This window comes from Cryptomeria japonica, chromosome 9 (assembly GCF_030272615.1).
Source record: "Cryptomeria japonica chromosome 9, Sugi_1.0, whole genome shotgun sequence".
Classification (NCBI taxonomy): Eukaryota; Viridiplantae; Streptophyta; class Pinopsida; order Cupressales; family Cupressaceae; genus Cryptomeria; species Cryptomeria japonica.
This window is the reverse complement of record NC_081413.1, coordinates 676,708,497-676,734,410: the sequence shown is the minus strand read 5'-3', so window position 1 is coordinate 676,734,410 and position 25,914 is coordinate 676,708,497. Positions and strand designations below refer to the sequence as shown.

At 37.6% G+C, this 25,914-nt stretch overlaps 1 protein-coding gene across 2 annotated transcripts in view; it reads right to left on the bottom strand.

Annotated features, from left to right (window-relative positions):
• Positions 1-1,251: 1,251 nt before the first annotated feature.
• Positions 1,252-25,914, bottom strand: part of LOC131077226 (uncharacterized) — a 210,904-nt gene continuing 186,241 nt past the window's right edge. Inside the window, exons 11-12 of one of the 2 annotated variants that reach the window (XM_058014670.2) lie at positions 21,306-21,456; positions 1,252-1,743 (exon numbers count right to left, since the gene is read on the bottom strand). In XM_058014670.2, coding sequence (XP_057870653.1) covers positions 1,543-1,743; positions 21,306-21,456 — 352 coding nt within the window. In that variant the 3' untranslated portion in view covers positions 1,252-1,542. The remainder of the gene's footprint in view (positions 1,744-21,305; positions 21,457-25,914) is intronic. The other variant, XM_058014672.2, reaches the window with a different exon arrangement.

Genomic DNA, 25,914 nt, shown 5'->3' with positions numbered 1-25,914 from the left:
ATTGGAAAAGGTGGGCCCTTCACAAGTCTATTGCATGCCACCTTGTGGATCCTCTTAAGCACATAACCCCTCAACACCCTTAGTATCCGTACTCACCACTAGGTTGATCTTTCGGTATAGTAGCACATCATTGTGGTATCAAAGCCAAGGTCTCGAGGTTGAGCCTTGCATTTCGTGGTGAACAACCATAATGAAGTTCCCCCCATTGTGTTTATAGAAGTGTGCTTGATCCAAATGGTGAGGCCTCCAATTATTTGTTGTGTGCTACCTCGTGGATCCTTTGGAGGACGAAACACCATTGGTGTTAATTTTCACCACTAGGCTACTCTTATGGTGTAGTGGCACATCATAATGGCATTAGAAACAAGGTCTCAAGGTCAAGTCTTGCGAAGCATGTCAGTCAACTCCAACAAACATTCTTCCTTCATGCCAGCAAGTATGCACCCAATCTAGATGATGGGGCCACCACATGTCCATTTTATGCTACAAAACTCCTCCCTTAACACCCTTGGTGCTTGTCCTCACCATTGGTTGGTCTTTTGGTGTAGTGGCACATCACAATTTTCATACTGTGATAATCAATATACTTAGCCAAACTTACTACAATTCCTTATGCCTTGTAATAACTATACTAGACTCAAATAATTCTGTGAACTCTTTAACATTTTCTCCAATCTCAAAGATGCTTAACAAAATAGTAAAAACATTTCTAAGGTCAATTACTAACTACATTGGCAAGCATCAACTCTTCTTAGATCTGACTTAATGACAACGGTAGAATTCTCTTGAAGTTAATGCTTGCTTCTTCTTGTTCAACCATAAGGGATCTCACCTTAGCTTGCCAACACCATAGCTAGTATGGTTCTTTCAATGTCAATTTCCCTATATTCTTGCATTTTTCCTCAGATTTATGTCGTAAAAATTCCAAAATAAACAAAATGGAACCAAATCATTGGAATGCAAGGCAGCACCATAGACTCTCTTTGGCATAAGGTGACTCAACCTATTCATATTCTAATTTGAAACAATCAACTTGGATAATCAAAACCTTTAAGGATACAGCTGGATTATGATTATATCATTATACCAATGGTTGCCCCAAAAAATATATCTTACACACCTCAGATGTTCAGAAGTAGAATTAAGGAGAAATACTGTAATAAAACCGATTAAAAAATGTCTCATGTTTATAAGCTTTTGACAAATAGATGCTCCCAAGGCACGGATATAATGAAAAGTAGCTTTGCTATGTGAAGAAAATAGCATTTATAATATAGAAAAGGTAATGAGAGGTGCTGTACAATGACATAAGCAGTCAGAATTGTCCAATTTATTGTATTGAATGAAATTACAAATAGGTAAGGATAGTAAGACCAAACGGAAGCAATATTTCTGACGTTATATTGTACTTCTCTTCTTTCTTCAGCTTTGCAAATGGCAACTGAGAAGAGATGACAACTCTGCAGTCCTACGACCTATGCCCAACTGCCTGCATAGACCAAAATTTATATCCCAACTTGAGGATTGACTAGAACATACCATCTATGTCACTGTTGTAGTTTCTCTCTCTTTCTCCCTCACTTTTTTCTCTGCCTTCTTTTTGCTGCGCCACAGCAAACGGATTGGTGTTCCTGGGAAACCCACATTTGATCGCAGCTGTTTCTCCATATAACGTCGGTATGGATCTGGAAAACGCTTTGCATCATTGACAAAGAACACAAATGTAGGAGGCCGTATTGCTGCCTGCCATTAGCAAAATAAAAATCAGCAAAGATTTATCTCAATAAGTTATTAGAAGCTTGAAACAAAAATTTTGAGATGTGCACTCTAAAAACATCATTTCACCAGATAAATCCGTTCTCTTGTTGATTTTGTATTCCAAACCAATTTTCAAACCAGTGATCCCTACCTACCTAAAAACTATTATTGGGAATCAAAAATTGATGTACTGCCTTAGTAATCCAAAGGTGTGTTTCAATGTTAACTCAGCTAATCATTTAGACAGAGAACACATTAGCAGGAGTTTTCTTTTGTTTCATTGTTAATGTTAAATTGCATAGATGACATGCGAATGCCTCAATCTTCCCTCCTAAGGGAAACAAAAATAATGTCACATTAAATTCCACTTTTATCTTTGTAAGTCAAGGTAAATTTCTCCATTACCGAAAAAAGTTATGTGCAGTTTTTATGTCTGGTTGGCTTACAGATGTAAACTAATTCCAATTGATTCTTTTATGCTGTGAGCGGAGCATGATAACACTTGAAATCATGAGGTGTAGCTTAGAAGCATTAAGACTAAAATACCAGCAAATAAGATTATGTTTACGGGTTGATATTATTGCTAATATTGTTTTAACTTACCAGTCTGATATTATTTTCTTAATATAATATTGTTTTAACTTTCAAGATTTCCTATAAATGCAAATATTTTCTTGCTGGTGTTAGGTAAGATCTATAGCAGCTGAAAATACTGAAAATATTCAGATAGCTATGGAAGACAGGAGGCTATGGCCTCCTATGGCCACTATTCTTAGTCTTCTAGAGCAGAAAATTCTCAGATAAGATTTACTAAAATTTGAATAGCGTCATGGTTATTCGTTGACAATCATACATCCAAACTTCTCAAACAGGGTTGCATATGGATGCTGCCAAAAGATGCAAGCAGTCTCATTAATCCTCTTCCTGTCGGAGATAATTGGTTCAAGAATATGCCATTTTAAGGATAGACATTTAATTTACAGGTTGACAGGAAAATGTCTAGGGTCCAAATTGGCATGTGGAAACTGAAAAGTTAAAACACAAGGATTGATGATCAGAAGCAGAACTTGCAGGTCAATAGAGAGATTTTGGTTCTAAAGGATGCCAAAGGCATGCAATGGACATGATGAAAAGGCAGCGACATTGTCTATTACCATGTTATTCAGGGATATGCACATCATGTCCCTTTTATTCATACTGAACTTCATGAACCTAGACATACATGGGCTCAAGATGCCTGGACACACCAGATACTACCAAAGATTCATTAAGGGATATACTACCATAACCACACCAGTTGAAGAAAACAAAGCGGTGTAGGGATAGTGATCCCCTCCATTCTGGATTGAGATTTCCTAAGGAGGCCCTACTATTCTAATGGTCATGGATAACCATCTGGATGAGCTACATATGGATATTGGGCTGGGAGAACTGGTTCAAGGTCAACACCTTCGACCTCCCTATACCTAATCTTTAGAGGAACGGGAGAGAAAAGATGAATAGCTGATGCTCTTCTTCTCTTCTCCCTGGCCCAGCGTCCTACGGGAAACCAGCGAATATCTCTCTCAACACACCAACCAGTCAAGTCGATGCCTGTATACTCAGCAGGCTGATAATACATCTCACAAATATGAATTCTTAGGGGGATCTAAGTGTAGGAGTTGATTGTCAACTCTCCACACCCCAAGATCATCTACAAAACAAAAATATCCTTCCACAAGAGAGAATGGCAAGAATATCTTGCTTGATTATGGATACAAGATTGAATTGATTGAATATGAAATGTACATAAGATGCCTTGCTTATAAAGACAAGGTTGAGAGATAAGATTAGCCAAGATTATGACACGTGTCTTAATCCTATACAATGAGGCAACTAACACTTACACAACAATTATTAAATGATTTAGGAAAACAAGTAAATGCCAAGATAAGATCACATGACAACTAAAACTTCTAGTGTAGTTGGCATAAAATGACTATTATTATGTTTGATAATATTGGTTATCTGCCAATGTATTAATTATTTGTATTAAGTGGGTTGTCACTCGCAGGTAGTTATGTGTCGGTTGGTTGATGGTTGTGTTCCTCTTGGCAACTGTCGAGTCCTTTAAATATGTTGTATACCGCCAAGGAAGGAAGTATAGTATAGTCGAATCAATCGTAATCCTTGGCCGACCATCTCTGGTCTTCCTCTCTGTAATAGTTTCACATACAAATAAAGATATATTTTACTACTCTATTTGGTGTGCATTGTCATTTGTATAATTATTTCTTGTATTTAATTTATCGAATAAAGCAGTAAAAATTTTGGCATTGTTGCCAATTCGAACTTGGAGATCTGAGAATACCCAAGAGTGGCAACAGGCATGGTAGAGTAATGGGCCGATCGTTTGAACAACAAGTACTAGTAACGGAAAGTGACAATGAGGAAAAAATAATTGAAGATCGGTTGATGCAAGACTTGGTAAACTTGTGGGAAGTTTCGGTCGATCAATATGTGCAAAGGGAAGCTCAAGAGAGAGTGGTCTCTGAGAGCACGGTATGCGATGAACTCTTAGTAAACCACGTAGTCTTCGATCTTCTCGGGAGAATTCCAAGGTTGTTGGCACAAAATTTGATTGAATTGCAAAACCAATGGGAGGAAAGAAATAGAGAGCAACGTCGACAACAAATACTACAACAATATGAAGAAAGGACCCGTAGGGAGGAAGAAGAGCTGGATAATGGCAAATGTTGTACCCCCGGCAATTAATGCCCCTTTGACCAAATAAGGACCAACATACCAGAGATGCCAGAGAGGAGGGGGAGAGATTAATAAGAAGACCTCTCCACTTGAAAGAGCAAAGTGAGAGGAGACAACGATTATGGGGAATCGTCGAAGGTTCAGAGAGTCCAGTGAGGAGTCAGGGTGTCAACCCAAGTGATAGTCAGGAGAGAGAAAGACCGTGTACGTGGAGTGATTTGGAAAAGGTTGCCAAAAACCTACCACTCTCGAACGACTGAAAAAGCGAAGATCTCACTAACCAAGCAAGTAACCAAACCACACACTACTTCAAGCGAAGACTCCAAGTCTATAGACAGTACTAGCAGCCCGTCCATACGATCGGTACGTGATGAAGGGGAAGAAAGGAAACCTCCTAACCAAAGTTGCCAAAAGTTTTGAAGCCAATTTGCAACGTATTGACAACCTATCTCTCACCGAGGAACCGAGAATAGGGGGGCTTGAGATGAAGACTCCGAGGATGAGAGAGTATAGAAATGAAGGAGACCAAGGTGTAGAAGGCACAAAAGGTGAACGTGTAGAGAGCTCACGCATGGCTAACAGTGCAAGAGAAGCACAGTAACAAGGACAAGAGCGAGACAGTCCAATCTGGTCGAACACACAAGGTACCTGTTGTCATTTATGACACCCTTGGTCAATCAGTAAGAACCGATCAGAGATACGATCCATGGACCACCGCTTCCCTAGTTGATCAAGGAGAAAGCAGAAGAATCATGAAGTGTAGAGTGTTGCCTTATCCGGAGGAAGTTCCTCCCTTGTCCCCTGTTTTCCTCCTCTGGAACTCTGGAACCCCGAGGTTCCGAAGTTCCCTCTTCGGTTTCTTCCCTTCCCCAGAATTTCGGAATCCCGAGGTTCCGAAGTTCCTCCCTTCTTTTCTTCTATTTCCCGGAACTCCGAAACCCTGAGGTTCCGAAGTTCCTTTCTTTTCTTCTTCCCTTCCCTGGAATTCTAGAACCCGAAGGTTCCGAAGTTCCTTTGCTAAGTCCCGCCTTCTCCTTGCCTCCTTTTCAGTTCCCCGGAACTCTGAAACCCCGAGGTTCTGAATTTCCTTTCTCTTGCCTTCTCTGGAACCCCCCTTAGCCTTTCTTCCTTCCTTTCTTCGGAACTCTGAAACCCGAGGTTCCGAAGTTCTCTTCTTTTGCTTCCCTTCCCTTCTTTCCCGGAACTTCGGAACCTCGGGGTTCCGAAGTTCCCTCCTTAGCCCCTTCTTTCAGTTCTCCAGAACTCCGGAACCCCGAGGTTGCAAAGTTCCCTACTGCTCTCTTTTCTCCACCCCAGAACCCCGAGGTTCAGAAGTTCTTTCCTTGTCTTCCCCACTTCGGGAACCCGAGTTTCCGAAGTCTCCAGACTTCTTTCCGACTGGCGACACTTCCGGATGGTGTGATCGACACTCAAGGCTTTAAATGCTCTGACAACTTTTGTGACTTATGCACCTCCTTTTGTGGAGCCACAAGGGTGCATTTAATGTTTTTGGCAAGGTTTCCATCAACAGAGGTACGGGGCCATATTTGTTGTGATGACTTATGTCATGTCTGCATACTCTAACTTTGTAAGGTCACTCAATCCACCCTTCTCAGGGTTGCCTTTTGTGGGTATGGCGAGGATGCTTGCATGCACAGAAGTCAAGTGCATGCACTTCTCTGCACTCCCAGACTGACATGTAGAGGTCATGATCACTCTTGTAACCATTTTCTATATAAAGGTTGTTAAGCCTCATTGTAAAGGGTTCTCTCCCTACTAGCTTGAGCTGTCCTTAATAGTGGAATTCGCTTTAAATGGAGGGCAAAGGACATCTGCTCTGATTTAGGTGTAAGGTACAATCATGAGCAAAATTCGCTCCAAATATGGAGCAAGGTACCTGTCCTATGCAAAGTTCGCTCCAAATATATGGTGAGGTACATAACTAAAATTCGCTTCAAATGTGTGGTGAGGTACATGACTAAAATTTGCTCCAAATGTGTGGTGAGGTACATGACTAAAATTCGCTCCAAATGTGTGGTGAGGGATGGGCTTTTACCAAACTCAAATTAAGGAGCAGGGAACATTGTCTTGGTGGAAGAATTTATTCCAAAAATGATGCAAGGGACAGATTCAAGACAAACTCACTCTAATCTTGAGGCAAGGTACATGATCTAACCAAATTCGCTCTTGGCCCTTGGACAAGGTACATGACATTAACAAAGTTCGCTCCAAACTAGAGGTAAGGTACGTGCCTTAATGAATTTCGCTCCATTTGGTGGCCAAGGTACATGCAAATGAGCATTTCGCTCTTGACCTTAGACAAGGTAAATGAACTTGGAGAAATTCGCTCCAAAGTTAGAGCAAGGTACATGAAGGAGTAGAAATTTGCTCCAAAGTTAGAGCAAGGTACATGATTCTTCAAAAAAATTCGCTCCAAGTCCTTAGCAAGGTATGGGGTCCAAATGGAAATTTCGCTCTTGATTTGGAGTAAGGTACGGTCTCAATAAGAAATTCGCTCTAAACTTGGAGTAAGGTACATGTATTTGGAGAACTTCGTCCGAATCTCAGGGTAAGGTACATGATTTTTATGTTGACCCTTAATTCGATTCCCTCAAATTTTCTTTCACTTCATTGATTTAAGTCTTAGGTCTTCAAATCATTCCTCATGAAACGTATTAAGTTTGGACCTTTAAGAAAGCCCAAGGAAGAAAATCGCTCAAATTTGTTTGCAAGGTACATGTCCTTGGTGAAATTTGCTCTAATTTTCTTGCAAGGTACATGTCCTTGTGTTGACTTTTAGTTCAATATCTTCCTCTTTCTTCTACCTCTTTGATTTTAGCCTTAAGTTTTCAAATCTTTCCACATGAAAGTACCATCAATTTGACCCTTAAGAGTGCCTAGGGTGGAAATTCGCTTGGACTCTTGAGCAAGGGACAGGGTCTTAGCAAATTCGCTCCAAACTTGGAGCAAGGTAAAGGGTCTAAGGCAAATTTCGCTCCAATTAGGGAGCAAGGTACATGACCTTAGGGAAGACTCTTTCACTTAACCCTTTCACCTGACTTTGCTTTATTTGTTCAACCTTCATGTCTTTCACCCATTCCATTATGAAACATGCCAAATTAACCTTTAAAAGGGGGCCTTATGAGAAATTTTGCTCCAAATTAGGAGCAAGGGACAGCCTCTGCGATAAATTTCGCACTGACTTTGGTTAAGGGACGGGCCTCAAAGCGAATTCGCTCTAGACTTAGAGCAAGGACAGGATGTAAGAGGACACTATGCACTCAACCAAGGTTTGCTTAGAAATATGATCAGATAACACAAGAAACCTAGGCATGATTCAAGGGGTTCTCGATCTACTTTCACGCTCACAACCGACTGTCTTCACTCCACCCTAAGGAGACCAACCTGACCTGATGAACCCTCTGGCTACTTTAAAACTATATCCCTTCAATGCAAAGAACTCATTAGTCAAATCATGTACCTTGTCCAAGGTCCCAAGCAAATTTGGTGAAACTACATACCTTGCTCTCTATTTTGAGCGAATTCCTCAAATTCAAGCTTTTTGGCACTAAAATCAATTCAAAATTCGAATTTGAAGGCAAGGAGAAGTTGGCCAGCATGAGAAAGGTAATTTGTTATTTTGTTTTTACTAAATTAAGTCGGCCTTGCACCCCAAAGGGCATAACCCTTACCCTAGACCGCCTATAAGGAGAGGTTAAAACATTCATTTCAACCACCAATTCAAACATTTTCTTCTCTCCAAGTGCGAATTTCAAAGCAGACTGAGCGAATTTCAAAGCAAGGTAGCAAATTTTGTCAATACATGAGCAAATTTTATCAGAACATAACCGAGTGGCAGCAGCACAAGGGCGAAATCAGACATTGAAGGTGCAGACTTGATGATCAAGGAAGATAAATTGGAGCATTAAAGATATAGATCTGATGTTTTAGGAAGGCGAATTCATCATACAGCAAGAGGGAGCGAATGTACCCAGCTCGGAGACATATCAACTAGTGGACTTCATCATTAGACAGCCCAGATTTACCCTTAGACATTAAATCTGTCTTCCGCACAGTGAATTCATTAATTATTATCAGTCCTTTGGTCATATTTAGAAGAAAATCATCAAAACCAGAGGTAAGGAGTGTAACTTGAGATCAAATCAGGTCTGATTAGAAGCTGAAACCCTTAATTCATTCAAATTAAGTCTCTTTATCAATGGTGCATATGCAGAAATAGATCAATCTTGTTGAACATTTGATTAGATTCATTAAAGTATAGGGCTGGTTTGAATCAACATTTTATTATCATTTCTAAAGTTTTACCAGTTTGAAGTCAATAATTTTTATAAAATTGCCAAAACCCTAACTTGAACATCTCTCTTAGGTAAATGATGGCAGCACCCAAGGCAAGTGGATCTACCTCCCGGCAAGCTCTCATCAAAGAAGATCAAAGGAACGATGATTTGGAGACTAAAATCACATCTTGTTGGAGCAGCATTGGAGATACAAACCTTGGAAACTTCAATGTGAAAAAGTTTCGTGAGGCACCATACATCGGCAAACCATCACCTATAGCCAAGACGATAATAGAAAGTGGGATCATCAAGGCAGCTGGCTTCCCTCCTGCAGTTAGATGTCATGAACTAATGATTGAGTGTGCCAGACAATACGATTCACACTCAAGGACAATAGTGGCCAAGGATGGAACCATTCTTGCTTACCTATCAGAGGCAGCCATTAGCAAAGCTTTCCACCTACCAGAACAAAGATGATTTATAAAAGCTTAGAGGGAGTGAAATCAATCTATGAAGATGATCCGAATGCATGTTTAGCAATCATCAACAAAGATTGGTTGTTATAGAGTAGGCCTCGCCTAAAGAAGGTACCCAATGGACCACATCGAATTGATTTTCAAGATGAATTCAGGGATTTGATCACCATGCTCAACCGAATCATAGGTGCCTCTCAAGCTTCTTATTTTGATAAATGAATGTTCTTCTTCATACAAGTGATCATACAAGTGATCATCCAATCAATTAGGCAAGAATCATTAGTAATAGCCTAGATGTACAATTGAGAAGGTTAGTTCCCACTAAGCCATTCCACATGAACTCATATGTTATATATTCTCTATCAAGGAGTTATGAATATGCAGGATTACCTCATAGAGATGTAGTTGGCAAAAGGTCCGGAGAGATAGGGTTTGTGATTCCTATGAACTATTGCATCACCCACCTAAACAACACTACAAAACAGTCAATGATACTTTCACTATGCATATCACCAAGACTCTACAAGGTGGAATCCATCTATGATTGTCTCCGGAGGCACAAGAACTTGTCAAGCAATATGGTGCATGGTTTACTCAATTTCCCAAATTTGCATACATAAGGATTCAAGGATGCCCTTATCCTCCTATTATGTTGCCACGTTATCCAACATATAGAATAATACTACTTGAGGTGGTAAGACAATTGTTAGCATGTGCCAAATCACTAAGGTACAAACATGGAAATGGCATCCCTATTCCCATTTCACTTGGAAATTCTATAGAAGTCTGTCCTTTTCAAGCAACTGAAAGTGCCGAGAAGGAGTTGTCTCTCTACTCACTCACACCATTTGCTTCTAGAGATAACTTTGATCCTTATGGTAATATAGAGGGAATGGCCAGAATAAAGTACAAACATGTGTTTCAAGTAGAGGATTTTTGGATGAATGCTCAAGATGACTTAGAGATAAAGAAGAAGATGCACTCCCGACTATCTCTTGATCTCATCAGAAAATGCAAAGTCTATAGACTGGTTGATCAAGCATGTAATGTCCCTACTAATTAGAGATCATTAACCTGCAAAATAGATTGTTAGAACACAACAAACATATATATATATATATATATATATATATATATAAGTAATCTAAATTATAATCTAACTTCAATGCTTAATTAACATAATCATAATTTCCATCTAATAAAAAGGATACAATGCCATACGTAAGTATGTCCTTAGGCGGCCGTGAGGCCCGCCTTCTTGGAACCCCTTGGTCCCAAGCCCTCCAGGAAATCGAAGATGAGTTCGAATCCTGTCTTGGGTGTAACCTCTTACACCCAAGCCCTCCAAGGAAGACCCTTGTCTATTCCTTGCCTTGGGTGATGCATTCATCATCCAAGTCCTCAGAGGGGATCGGCCTGACCTTGAGTCCTGTCTTGGGTATAACCTCTTATACCCAAGCCAGCCAAGGAAGACCCTTGCCTTTCCTTGTCTTGGGTGATGCCTCCATCATCCAAGTCCTCAAGGGGAATTGACCAGATCCTTCTCTTCTTGGTTGAGTTTTAGTCAACCAAGCCATACATTTGCATAGCAATTTCAATTCATAAACTATCCCTTGTGTTAAAATGAATTCTTAATGTATTCTTAATTAACATAGATATATATAATTTTCCATCTTTTACATCTACATTACATTTCTTAAAATACCTTTGTATTCATAATCTTTCTTAATATGCAAACTTATGTATACAATAATTAACAAATTATATCTTTTACCTATTTTTAGTGATTAGTGAACACTATACATTAATTAATACATATATATACACTAGACTGCAATTAACATCACTTATTCATTAACATTACACATTATGACCAGTGAATCCTATACATTGATTAAGACATATATATACACTAGACTACAATCAACATCACTTATTAATTAACATTACACATTACCCATTAACTAATATTAATGAGTATTACACATTAATAATAATGACGTTACATATTAATAAGAACACATTAACTAATATACGTATGTTATTTAATACAATAAACCACATGTTCCTTACCTTTCGTCTGCAGTAGAAGACACTTCTCCCGTTTTCCTCATATATCATATTAATAGTCTTAATTTGCACTCATAACATTATACTATATATTATTAGCAGTCTTAACATCTCATATCTATACTTGTAAGTAATTTCCAAACAACCTAATTATTGCTGCCCTCTTTCAGTATTTCCTTATTATATCCCGTGAGGGGTTGTGTCCCCCCCACTGTCCCCTTCCGCATGAAGGGGTGCGGGGGTAATCGCAGCTTAGGCTGCGGTTACCCACACACCACTTCGTGCGGAAGTAACCAGCCTATTTAGGAGTCAGCGGGTTCGTTTGTAAGTCATGCATGGTTTGTATTAAATATTACCTTTAATTTCATTTTAGATATATAAATAACATTTCATTTAAATATATTAATTATTGAATATCATTTCTTTTTAAATATATTAAATGTTAAGAATTATTTCATTTAAATATATTAATTACTAAATAACATTTCCTTTATTAAAATGAATTAAATATATTTCCTTATTTAAATATTACCTTTATTTTCATTTTAAATATATTTAAATATTAAATAACATTGCATTTAAATATATTAATTATTAATTATCATTTCTTTTATTAAAATGAATTAAATATATTTCCTTATTTTTTCATAGATTACTTAATGTTAACCATTTCTTTACACTAGCCTAATTCAATTAATCCATATATTAACATTATTAAGTATTTTTACATCCGGTGTGAATTCTCTTAGAGTGCCCTATATGTCTTTAATCATGATCGTTGACTATACGATTAGTTTCTTAAATGGTGGTTCTTGCTAAGCACAATCCTTGAACCTATCTATAATAATGGTCTTTCGATTACATTGGCAATTTTGTCTCTTTTAGAGACTCCACAAAATTGAGGACCACTAGCGATGTAATGTCTGAATAAATGTTAATGTCAATTAGTCTAAATACTATTCTTGTTTGTTGGAGAAAAAGCATGTGATTACTTTGTATGTATTCTTTTAACCCATCCTTATCGTTTAAGGACTATTATTAGTTATAACTATTAATAAATGTTAATTAAATAATAATATTTAATAAATAAATAAATTTCAAATATTCCTTCGTTGGTAATCATTATATAAAATAATAATTTCTTCTTTTAGGGCCTCTCTCTCTCTTTCTCTCCATATATGTATAATGATCCAGAAGGGGACATGACAAAGCACAAGAAAGTGGTAGATATCTTCAATCTACTTATGAAAAGGAAGATAAAGAAGTAAAGATCAATTGGAATGAAGAAGTCGTCACAGACTTGAGGGAATTAATGAAGCAAGTCTTAAGTTGCACACGTAAATGGGTGGACATCCAGCATCATAAGTTGAAGGAACAAAATGTAACAATGACATTCAATTTGGAGACGAGGACAAAGGAAGAAAATGAGGCGAGTGTAAGTGGGAACACTTCTCATTCTAAAGGATCAAAGAGGAAGAATGAACATGGAAAGAAAGAGTCATCCAAGAAAAAGAAAAAAACAGATTCGGATCATCCTCCTAATGCTTCTTCCTGACATGAGAAAGAGATAAATCAAGAAAAAGATCAGAGAATTAATGAAAATATGGTCCATGAGGTGGATGAGTCCATGGAATCTACTATACAAAATGACAAGAGTGATAAGCAAGATAAGGGAAAGATGCCACAAGAATCATCAAATCCAGCCCTTCACATCCAAATATGTGATGATAATGAACAAGGAGATAATGGTGAAGAAACTTCCCCTCTTAGAGATGAGTCATTGCCCAAAGAAGCAGAAGTAAGAGAAGGGAGACCTTCTATTCCCGATTGGCTCAAGGAAAGACTTACTCCAGAGGTAATAGTTGATGAAGAAGAGCAGGCATTTGACTTGGAGAGTCTTCTAAATAGGCCTCAAGAAATCATTGAAAAGAAGAAAGCCTCAAAGATGTCTAAAGTAATAAGAGATGATACAAGCTCCAAGAAGATACAAATCGCCACTCCAACAGTAGACAAGTATGAGGATGAGATCACAGCAGATGAATATGATATGGAAACCTTTGACCTAGGTCCACTTACCTCCGAACAAGCCATGGATGATGAAACCGATTCAGTAAAGGCAGTTTATGACAAGCTAAAGGCTGAAATAGAGAAGAACAAAAGTTTGGAGAAGGAGATAAATGCATGGAGAAGCTACTTCCATTAGTTCAAGGAACCATTAAGGCAGCAAGATCTGCTTATCACACCTCCACCAATGCTTCCTTATGATTCAGTAAACCATATGGAAAAGATAAAGAACTCAGCACAACTCTTGGATGCATGAATCAATAAATCCTTCATAATGGCTAATGAGTTTGTAAGAAATATGATGAAAATACTAAGTAGAGCCATCCATGTTCTTGAGATAGTTCATAATCTCATGGTGACAGTTGATACATTCACTCATGCTAGAGATATTACCATCCCAGTGTTGCAGGCGATAAGAAAGGCACCTAGACAGGTATTGACACAAGAAGGGATAACAAGAGATGGACAAACTCCCAACCTTTTACAGTGATCGACTTTGCTTCAAATGAAGATACTCCTTTTTGAGGACATTAGTAACAGGTGTAACCAAGTTGAAGACACCGTCCATTCTATTCAAGACAAGGTATTTGAGGTGATGTACGTCATTCTTGACAAGAAAATAGAAGTTGAAGCAAATGTGGACATCCAAGAATTGGAAGTCAAGATAAAAGTCATCTTTCATGGAGAAGATGGGTTGATCACAGAAAAACAATTGGATCGCATGTACAGCACTTTGTTTTTGATAGACAAAACAAAAGAGCTTGAGCATGGATGGGAGATAACTCTTCTAGCAGCCTTTGATGAAGTTATTCACCTAGAGGAATGAATGAAGAATCTGCCAGAGATTCCAATGTCTAAAGTGGAGGGTATGACGTCCAGATTCATTGAATATGCCAAGAAAGGAAAGAGGAAAAGAAAACAAAGTTCTAGAAGACAGTTTGTTATGATCCTACTTGGCAATTCGTCTTCTCATTGGAGGATGCTTCCTCAAATTTTGTGTCAACACATGTTATTTTCTCATTGGTTGTTTCCATTGTAATGTTTATCTAGATAGGGTTTCATTTGTATCAAACCCTAAATAGGGTTTAGGTGGCAAAATCTTGGCCCTTGATCTTCATTCGATCTCGGCCCTTCATTGTATTTGGGAGTCCTATATAAACTCCACTCATTTCATTTGTAATGAATAATAATATAGAAATAGGCTAAGTGCTAGAATAGCAAATAGGGAGATAGAGATTTTAAGTGACAAGAGAAAGACTTGAAGAATTGTTGTTGTTTGGCGATTGGATTAATAAAACATTGAAATTATGGTGTTTCTATTCAATCTTTGAAGCCTATTGCATGGTTCTTTATTTTCTCAAGTCAATCTTTGATGTTAGTATAAGCATTTAGATTAAATGATGGAATGTTGCATTTGATGTATTGTGGAACTCGTTATCCATACCACTAGCCTCTTGCTGATTGTAACTGAGCCTTGTGTGGTCAACTGGAACCTTTAAAGTTGCTTAAGTGCGATTGTTGCTTAATCATCAATATACATTCAAGTAATGGTGTCTATGCTTAGCAATGATTTGAAAACCTCCAAATATCCTTAGAAGATTGCACTAGTTCTAGTGGAGTTGTTCATGTATGGCGATGCTACAACTACTTTTGTTTCACTTGCGTCATTCTTCATCCATTCATTCTTAGGATAGCTTAGAACCTCTCTCTAAACCCCTAACCTTTGCCATTTTTTTTATAATCATTCAGTAGTGTTAGGAAGAAATTCCATCGCATATCATTCGCAAGTCCTTCATGAAATCTTTCGTAACCACAAATGCCCCTTGATGAAACAGCAATCACAATGACCAACAAAACTTATCCACACGTAGTGACCCTACATTCATGAACCTTGGAGTTGTCTCAAGCAATCCTTATGCCAATCTTCAGCATTTGAGAAGCTTTGATCAAGAGAGGATAAGATACTTTTGGGTATTTTATTCTGTGTTTGCATGTGCATAAAAAACACATCAACAGAATGGATGGAGGATATTACAAGGGTAGGAAACAAGGTGATTAGTGATTTGGTCTACTGTGAGCGAGATGCAAAGGAGACTTTCCAAATAGTCAAGGCTCGAAGGAGCAACATTGAAGGAACACGAGCAACAATTAAGAAGTTGTTTCCAATCATGAAGGCCTTATTTTGGACTCACTCATTGATTCCAAATGAGCAGCAAATCTTCGAGCCACATGATTTCGATAGTTTTGAGGATTGGTTCTAAGCCTTGGCATCAAAGAGCGACTTCATAGACATCATTAATGAAGGATGGGAGGATAGTGACTGGACGGATCTCCTAAAAAAGTTGGTGAATGGGGGCCAAATATGGACTACAATGAATTCAAACTACTTTGGAAGAGCCAATTGAAGAAGGAAGGGGCTGCATACACTACACATGACTTAAAATGCGCCAGTCGCCAACAAATTCCACGCAGCCCTATAGGATTATAAGACCAACGGTGTTGATTGGAGCCAGCAAGGGAGGTAGATGATCGTTGCATGGATACTAGCTTCCGGATGCTCCACCCACCTATGCCTCCTCTAGATGAGATAAGGGTCGTCCACGTAAAGTTTCAAGAGCATGTTCGGGCAGAGCGAGCTGCACTGGGACATTTGGAAAAAGTACCTAGATGGGGAAATGATTTTTTATTGTAAAAGGGGAAAATATCTACTTTGGGATGATAAAAAGTGCATTCTGAAAGTTAGTTATTTCTCCACAGCTACCAGGGTACAGTTTCAGTTGGGAGGTATGCTCCTTATTAACTAGGCATGGGAAGCCATGTTTTATGGATGAATCTGGGCCACTTGTTTTGTTCTAATCCTAGCCATTCATCCCATTTTTTAAAATCTATTTAAAGGGACTGGGATTCCCTTATTTTTGAAGAAATCCAAAATTGTTGCAAAAACTCTTCAGAAATATTTACAGGTTTAATGGAATCTCAAGTTGTACATGTTTCTTGTGAGTGCATGGTTTTTTCTTCCTCATTTAAATTTCTGTAACACGTTTTATTTACAAATAGTGTCCTTGGGAAAATATTTGATAGAGATTTTAAGTTCAGACCATTAAGGATTGACTGATTGTCAATCCCACTATGGTTAACTTGAACATATCCATGTATTTAGTTCGGTTGTTAAACGCTTATATGAATGTATATTTTAGACTCAACATTGTGTTTAAGAGTTTGAAAATCTAACTTTCCTTTGAAGATTGCACCAAATTCTGCTTAGTTGTGTCCAACTGGCGAGGCAAAATATGGTAATTTTAGGATCTCTGTCTATTTGCCCATATGCTGTATTTTAGCTAGAGTAGTTAGTATCTCTTCCTTACTCTCTCTTTCCCTTTTTTTATAAATTTGGAGTGAATGCTTGCCAAATAGCATCATGTTTAATGATAATCTGATGAAAACAAGCTTATAGAGTCTTAGGGGTTACTTATAGAATCTTGAGGCTTATTCTATCCGTTAACGTAAGTCCCCTCATGTCTACCAGCAAGATACATGAACCATTGAGCTATCTCACCGTCAAGAACTGACAAATATAAACCTTGAGGTCGCCTTCCTATGATGGTTCTAGTAGCACTAGAAGCCTCCTTATGCAAGAGAGAATGTGATTGCCACTAAATTCTATTCTATGTTGATCGGAGAGAGTCAAGGTACGCGACTTTAGCCACATCAACAGGGTCATTGCCCCCAGACCCCCACAAGGGGCGCTACCCCTTGACTCCACTAGGGGCGTTGCCCTTAAACCCTCATTTGATTTGGCAAGCGCAATATAAGTTGGGGTTGTCCAACACACATCATTGTCTACAATCTTGTTATTAGTCTTCCCAAATATTACTTAAGTTTACTTGTCATCTGGAAGATGACTTTTTCTTTTGGGGAGGATGATATAGTCGGCATAAAATGACTATTGTTATGTTTGGTAATATTGGTTATCTACCAATGTATTGATTATTTGTATTAAGTTGTCACTCTCGGGTAGTTATATGTTGGTTGACAGTTGTGTTCCTCTTGGCACCTATCGAGTCCTTTAAATATGTTGTGTACCACCAAGGAAGGTAGTATGGTATAGTTAGATCAATTGTAATCCTTGGCCAACCATCTTTGGTCTTCCTCTCTATAATAATTTCATGTGCGAATAAAGAAATATTTTATTGTTGTATCTAGTATGCATTGTAATTTGTATTATTATTTCCTATATTTAATTTATCAGACATAGCAATAAACATCTAGAAAGATTCCTTAGAAACTAAGTAAACTTAACATTTGAATAGGACCTACCAATGGACTAGTTAGGTAAAATACCTTATTCACACCAACACCCCCCCTTAAGTGCAACTTACAAAGTAGTATATTATTATGCAAATGATGCAAAGATGATGAAAAAGATGATGGGACTAGGCGACTAGGTCATGTTAGGTACCCATTTACAATGCAATCTCTCACAAATGGAGAAAGAGGAGAAAACCTAGTGGGACAAAACTCCTCTCCAAAAGAGGGGAAAGATAAAACATGTGACGAAAGATGGAGGACACAATTATACCTCCCAAGGATTTCAAACATCACAAATATACAATGAATTATCCCTCCATAGAAAGGAAAGAGTGAGACTATATAGCCTCACCATAATGAGAATAAATCGCTACAAAGAAACACTAGAAGCTCTAAATGAATTGACAACAAAGGATGAATATGTGATCTTGTTTAGAGAAGTGGGAGTTGCAGGAGAGGTCTCTTGATCATCAAGATGTTCAAGTGTTGCATCATATTCTAGCTCCTCTAAGGTATCATCATCAAAGGGTAGACTATCAACATCATCAATTGGAATGAGGCAATCTAATGCAGGATCTTCTAGGAATGGGGTATTAAGTGAATATTGATAGACCTCCCAAATCTTAGTCCAAACTATGCATGGGCACCTAATTCTTGAGATACAGTTGTAGGTCTCCCAGAAGATAGTAGCATTGTTACTTGTACCAATCAATTCTATGGTACAATCATTTTTGTTACACCAAACTTATTTCTTTCATTGCGTCTTTGGCTCAAGAATGAGTCCATAAAGATCTGAGGAGTTTGCAAAACTTGAGTTTCTTGTTGGGTTCATTTTGGGGCTGAAAGGACCTCACAGTTGAATCTAGAGCATTAGATAAAGTCCTTTTTTACTTTTGTTTTATTAAAATCCAATATTGTGGGCCAGATCTACAAGGGTTTCAAGTCGGTTGAAGGGTTTCAAGTTTGTGAACTCTATTTGTGAGTCCATTAGATCTGAGAAGGAGTTTGCAAAACTAGAGCTCTTATACCATATAGGAGTTGAATGTGAACTCCCCACACCTCAAGATCACTTGCAAAATGAAAATATCCTTCCACAAGAGAGAATGGAAAGAATAGCTTCCTTGATTATAGATGAAAGATTGAATTCATTGAATATGAAATGTACGTAAGATGCCTTGCATATAGAAACAAGGTTGAGAGATATGATTAGACAAAATTATTACATTTGCCTTAAACTATACAATGAGACAACTAACTCAACAATTATTAAATGACCTAGGACAAGAAGTAAATGCTAAGATAAGATCACATGACAACTAAGACTTCTAGAATGATTCCCTAGGACATAAGTGAATTTAACATGTGAATAGGACGTACTAGTGGACTAGTTAGGTAAAATACCTTACTCACACCAACACTAAGTGTACTATTATGGGGCACAGTCCTATTTTGTTTTATAAGTTTGACACAAGCTTGGGAACATAAAATTTTGATTAAAACATTTTTAATATGGGTGACAATGATAATAAAAAACTGCAGTCAGTAGTACCAGTATTTTTCGCAGTTATTTGAGATACTATATATGTTTAGATGTCATGACTTCATGAGCTGCACATAATGGTCTGTCATGCTCCCGAATCTTGTTTTCAGATGCAAAGTTGTACTTCATAGAGATTCATCATCTGCAGTCTTCACTCTTTTCCTTTCATTCTCTCATCTGTGACCCATAAGTTATAACTATCTTTTCCCATCTTTCAATGCCAGTTCTTTGTTTGTTTCCCTCAAAGTGATTAGAGTTGTCGCACAATGCATCTTCTTATTCTCTTTTGTCTGAAATATTACTCCTCTCATCCATAACCATTGACTTATTAGTGGATACCATGTACTCTAAGAACAATCATGATCGACATCCTAATCTCTAAGCAGCTTCAAATAATCTGGTTTATGATCACTAGATTCAATCCCTTCTATGTTATCCTCAATGCATGATCTTTGAGATGGAGTAAGAGCAATCTCAGCTTCAAAAGGAATTTCAGATGTATTTTCTTTATAGGATCCTTTTGATAGTCAAACCAAAAGCCTCCTGTATCATTGAAATGAAAGAAGTCATCACCTATAGCAGATATGACTCCATTATCATTTATAGCTTGTTTCTCATGAATCAAAGTACCCATTTCATTTGTAATTGAAGAAGCACATGAATTTTTAATTATTTCCTTATTTTTAGTTTGCTCTTCTTGAATCTCTTGAAATGATGGCATGAGATTACGAGCAGTTGTAAGCTCATTGTTAGCATCCTCTTTACTTGTGATGTTTGAATAGGTGATTAGGTGATCCGTCAACTCCTCTTTTCCCATCTGCCCTTCAGTAATTTTTAGTTCTTCTCCAGCACATAAGTCATTCTTACTACTATCATGATCTCTTGGGCTAGAAGACCCTTCTTCATTTTCCTTTGTAGCTCAGCAATTACTTAGCCCATTTGGCTAAATTTCTGTTACTCCTTTGGATAGTTTGTTTCAATTTCAACACTAGTTCCTCAATCACCTTCATCTCCTACACTCCTACAACTGATTTGAAATCAATTTTGAAGTTTCCCCAACAGGTTGGCAAGATCACCAGCTCTGATACCACTAAATGTCCTTTGTGAGATTTTCTCCGACTTTGCAATTCAATGAGACAATTATGCTTTATGATTCTTAGGGTCTTGATGAGAAATGTATAATAACTTCAGACAAAGGCTCAATTAGCAAGTCTTATATGAATATGAGATGCTCTACCAGACAATAATACAACCTTCCTTATCTGATGGAAATTCCAGCATAATGTTCCAAGAGAAATTGGATATACGTACGTACACACACACACACACACAGATATATATATATATATATATATATATATATATATATATATATATATATATATATATACAGAAGTTTCTATGATTGCTGTATTTCATCACTTGATAATCGATACAAGAGTATGTCCTTTGATCTTCTATTGATAAGATCGCCGTGCCTGATTGACTCCCTTATAGCATGCAAAATGATTAACTATGTTTCTGATAAAAGAATCAGAATTCAGATCTCTGATTGCTCTTTCTATTGTATCTCCTTGCAAGCATGCAATCTGGGCGCCATCTTTGCTAAGTCTGCTCTTGTTTCATGCGTCTTTCACCTTGTAATGGGGCAGGTAGATACCCCCTCTTACTCGTCTGTCAAAGGCTCTTCTGACCGCTTCTAATATGAAATAAGAATACAAAACAAACTCCGATGCTTCTTTGGTGCAACACGAGCCTCCTCTAATAGCTTTCGAATGAGCGTGATGTGAGGAGTTGTATGTCTTCCATCATGTCGCTTTAAAATAACTTGACTAATCACACACCTAATCAGTCATATCTTTTGTTTATGGACCATATCAGTAACTTAACTAATTATCCTTTGATCAATCTGATTGTTCTTCCTTTAGACAGCAACACTCCTAATTATATTGTTCCTCATGTGTAAGGAAGGCTTTTGTGCAATTTATTTAGCAATCAAATGGGGTTATTACAATTGTAGATACAATATTTGGACATGAAACTCACCTGAGTGCAGTAATAAATTCGACCTCTTTTGCCACCCCTACTCATTGATGGCTGCTTAAAAGACACAGCTTCCCGCACCACTTGATTCAAAATTGATGTAGGTAACCTTCTTGATCGTTCTTTTTCAGCAGCCCCAGCAGCAGCTATAATCCTGTAGAAAATACACCAGACATATCAATATTATGTTGAAGTAAACATAGCAACTTGATCAGTTTATAGGGTCAGCCTCATTAATAGGAATGCCAAGCATACAAAAGCTAAATTTCAGAAGATATGATGCAATCACCATATAGAGTCAACCCTATAATTCATGGTGCTTAGGAGAAAAAACATAAAAGAGCGATAGGTATTCAACTCAAAGAATTCTAATCCTATGATATGCCAAAGAAAACAATGGATATAAAATATTTTTCCTTTAGAGAAAATACAAGTCAAACCACAATTTCAGATTCTTAAAATAGTCTTCAAAACACTGTTCTTTTATTTGGAAATATAATAAATCAAATATAGGTATTCATTCTTGAATAAATGATGAAAATAGGGTCTAACTGATTGACAATGACATGGAGGAAACATACCATTTTAGCTGCCCTAAATGAATCTTGTAGCTGCAGTTCAGATAACGATACTGTTGACGTGGCTAAAGTCGCATCACTGCAACTCTATCCGGCCAACACAAAATAGAATGATCTCGCCGAGTATCCTATCCTCTCTTGTATAAGGAAGCCCTAATACTGTTTTTAATCGATCAAAGGGGACAACCTCAAGGTTCCAAATGTCAGTTCTTGACTGCGGGATAACTCAACAGTCGATGTTTTGCTGGGAGCACAAGGGGACTTGCGTCTTGCAACAAGCTGGTCTGCATTTTAAGATTGCGAAATAAAAGCAAAAGGGAACGGTTAAGAATTTTGTTTCATGGAATTCGAGCACTTTTGTGAAGAAAGCAAACCTAGCCTAAATTCGGTGTTTCCATTAAAAATGCAAACTTTGTGTCCTTTGCAAACCGTGGGAAAAGGCTGATTTTGGGTGACTTGTTTAAAATTTCGGGCTACTAACCCCTATTGCACGATTTGGTCTTGAAGGCACTCTAAGTTGAAAAGGTTTCTTCAGTGATTTTCGACCAGACAGGGGGAGGGGGGCAATTTTAACTAAAACGTTGCTAATCTTGCAAATTCGGGCCCTCAAGTCCTTTTGCGTGACTCTCAATTTGATGATTTTTTCGGCTAAATTATTAAAATTGCACGATTTTAGGTTTTCAATTTTGGCTAACTTGGACGAATTGTGTGATTTTTGGACTTTGAAACCTTTTTGGCCAAATAGACTTTTTGTGCGATTTTAGGTTTTTTTTTACCTTTTCAACTAAATGAAGCCAATTAGGCGACTTGAGCTCTTTTGTTTTTTAACTCCCTCCTTTCAAATGATGAAATTCAGGGCTTGTTCATGAAATGTGCGAATTCAACAAAACACGGGGTTTTGGGCGATTTGATTTGGACGCCATACCCTTGAGGAAGTCAGCCATTTCACATGGAATTTGCGACTTTCAATTGCTTTTTTACTTAATGAAATTCGGCCGAATGGGTTGTTCTGCGCGATTTTCCTTTTCTCTAGTTTAAACGCCCCTCTTTTATCAAACTTGGGTTGATGGGGCCTTTTGCACGACTTTTTCCCATTGATCATTTTCGGCTCTTTAAGCCGATTTGCGGACTTTCTGGTGAAATTGCGAACTCAGGCTCGTTTTCGATCTCTTGAGGCTTATTGAGGGTTTCGATAACAGAAGTGATTATTCTCGGCATTTTCAAGGTTAAAAAAAAAGTCTGAACCTTTCCACGACTCTCTCATTCCGGCTTGAGCAGACTGCAACTATGGGGGTCCCCTATCAACGACAAGGTGGGTGTGCAATCCACACACAAATACAAATTTTAAATTTTCACAATTATACATAGACTAAGGATTGTAATCTTTGTTGCCTAGCAGATTCTCTTACTTATTTGTTTTATTGGTTTGTAAGGGATCTCAGTGCAATGCTGATCTCCAGCAGTTTTAGGTAATAAGCCCATTCTAGCATCTGAAGGGTTGGACTTGGGAAGTGAACTTGGGCCCCATGTGTATATATGATCCCAGAAACTGATTATCTTCCAAACATGGCCTTAGTTTTGCTTCCTTTTTTGTATTAATAAATGATTTTATATAAATATTAGGGCAGGCACATTAATATTTTGGAACTTTGATCTTAGGAAGAGGATTCAGAAATGAAATAGTACTGATGGTAACAAAACTATTAAAATATGTTGAACACTATCAGTTTTCATTATTTTCAGGCGGATTGTTCATAGTGCAATATATCATATAAGATGTCTGGAATAATCTGTCATTGACTTACCAGTATTAGCATTGATGCCAGGCGAATAATCAGACGACTCCTAGCTCAGAAAAAACATAGAGTTTATTTTTACATTAGACTTATTATTACAACAAACCAAACAAAAATTCTGTGAACTAACTATTCACAGACCATGTTATTTATTCTCTTTCTTAATGCGAAAAAGGTACTGCTGTCCCAAAAGTAGCACTACTCAGGTGCAGAGGTTGATCAGAATGCCTCTAGAGGCAGGCTCAAGTAACTCTAAGTTTAATTACCTCCAAAGTTGGGTATCTTCATGCACAGGACAATTGTTCAATGTTTTGAGCTTTTCGCTGCAGATTTGGCCCAAATATTGACCCAGCCATAAGTTGCAAGAAATGCCATGAATTGGTGCAGGAACAGGATCAAACAAGAGCAAGAGTACACATGGGACAGCAAGGGCACACCCTGCTTCCAAAGGTATTCTGTGGGTATGTCCACTGGCTACTTCTAGCTTTCCTTAGTCATCCTTGAATAACTGCAATAAACCTCATAACATCTGATAAATACTTTGCACATGCATCTGCAGATAACAACAGTGTTACAATTCCTTGAGATAGTTTCATTTATAACTTCATAGACATTGGCAAAGTATGAATATATTGAACATGACTATAAAGTTATAAAAGTTGAGTTTTTACATATGATTTTCCTTAGTTTATGCCACTGAATCATAAACAACACTAACTATCCACTTCCTACACCCTATTGGTGAATAGGTTTGAATCTTGATGATTTTAATGTATTGGAAGGTTTGAGTCTTCAAGACTGCTGCCTTATTGGATCACACAGTCATATACAGCCACTACAACAACAAACAAGAAGTTACAATAAAGGTATGATAATCTGAAATCATATCTACTTAATTATCCTTCATCAAACTCATAAACATATATATGTAACACAAAAAATAACAATATAAAAAACCAGTTTGCATTGACTAGAAGTGCTACGACACTTGTCTAATCTTTGTTAAAATCACACTAACAAATCTAGTGAAGAAAAAATCTCAAATACCATATCCTATTGCTCAAAACCTTCCCAAATGTTTGCAACTGATTAGGAAGACATATGGTTACAAGTTAGTTACAAGACTCACAGAGTCTTGCCAAGACTCGGCGAGTCCCGAGGCGGGTCGCCTCTACAGAGGCCAAAGGACCCTAGACTCGGACTTGGCCGAGTCTGGCCGGGTCTATGCAGACTTGCCAAGTCTGCCAGACTCACCGAGTCCTGAGCCCTGGACTCTGCCACCCAGGCAACATAAAAAAGCAAAAAAAAAATAATGTGTTTGTTATAAGTGAAACAAAAGGTAAATATATTTTGACTCTCACCCTAAAAAGTCATTTTTCTTGTTTGCAAACACAAGGAGAGAAAAAGAGGGTCTTGAGCAAAAAAATAGAGGGATTGAAGAGCAGACCAATAGATAGATTGAAAAGGAGATTGCAATTCTTGATTGTTTGTGCAAGTTTGTAGCTTGCAATCAAGCATTTAAAGGTGTTAAAAGAAGGATTTGAAAGATGTTTCTAGCAAATTTAAAGAGGTAAGTTACATTTTTTTGTTATTTTTTTATTTTCTTAATTCCATATTTTCATTTTTTTGTACATTTGTTTTGTTTTTGTTTTATTTTATATTGATGGAAAAGATATGAAAGTTGAAACCCTAGTTTTGTTTTTTCTTTCTATTATTTATTTTTAAGTTTTAATTTATTTAGAATAAGAGACATTAAGCTGATTTTTTTCATTCATAATATATTGCAACATAATGTCTCAGCCTTCCAGTAGTAGAAGTGGTGTCCCAAAGCCAGCCCCAGTTAGAAAGGATAAGGCTTGGAAACATGGCATCCCTGATTCAAAAAAATGAGAAATAACATGTATTCATTGCAAAACAAAATATAATGGGGGAGATATTAACCGGTTGAAATATCAATTTGCACAAATAGAATGCCATGATGCCAAACCATGCAAACTAGCACCCCCTGAGGCTATACATGAAGTGCAAGCTCAATTAGACGAATTTGAAGAGAAAAAAGAATTAAAAAGGAAGTAAATGGAAGAAATGGCAGCCATTGGTGGAGAGGCTTCTTCAAATCCTCGGCCTCCATTTCCAACATCTACAAGTAGTGGTAGTGCGAGTGTGAGCATTGAGCCTCATATTCGCAAAAATAGATCTACATTAAACTCACTTTTTTTTTCCACGCATGACTCTGGG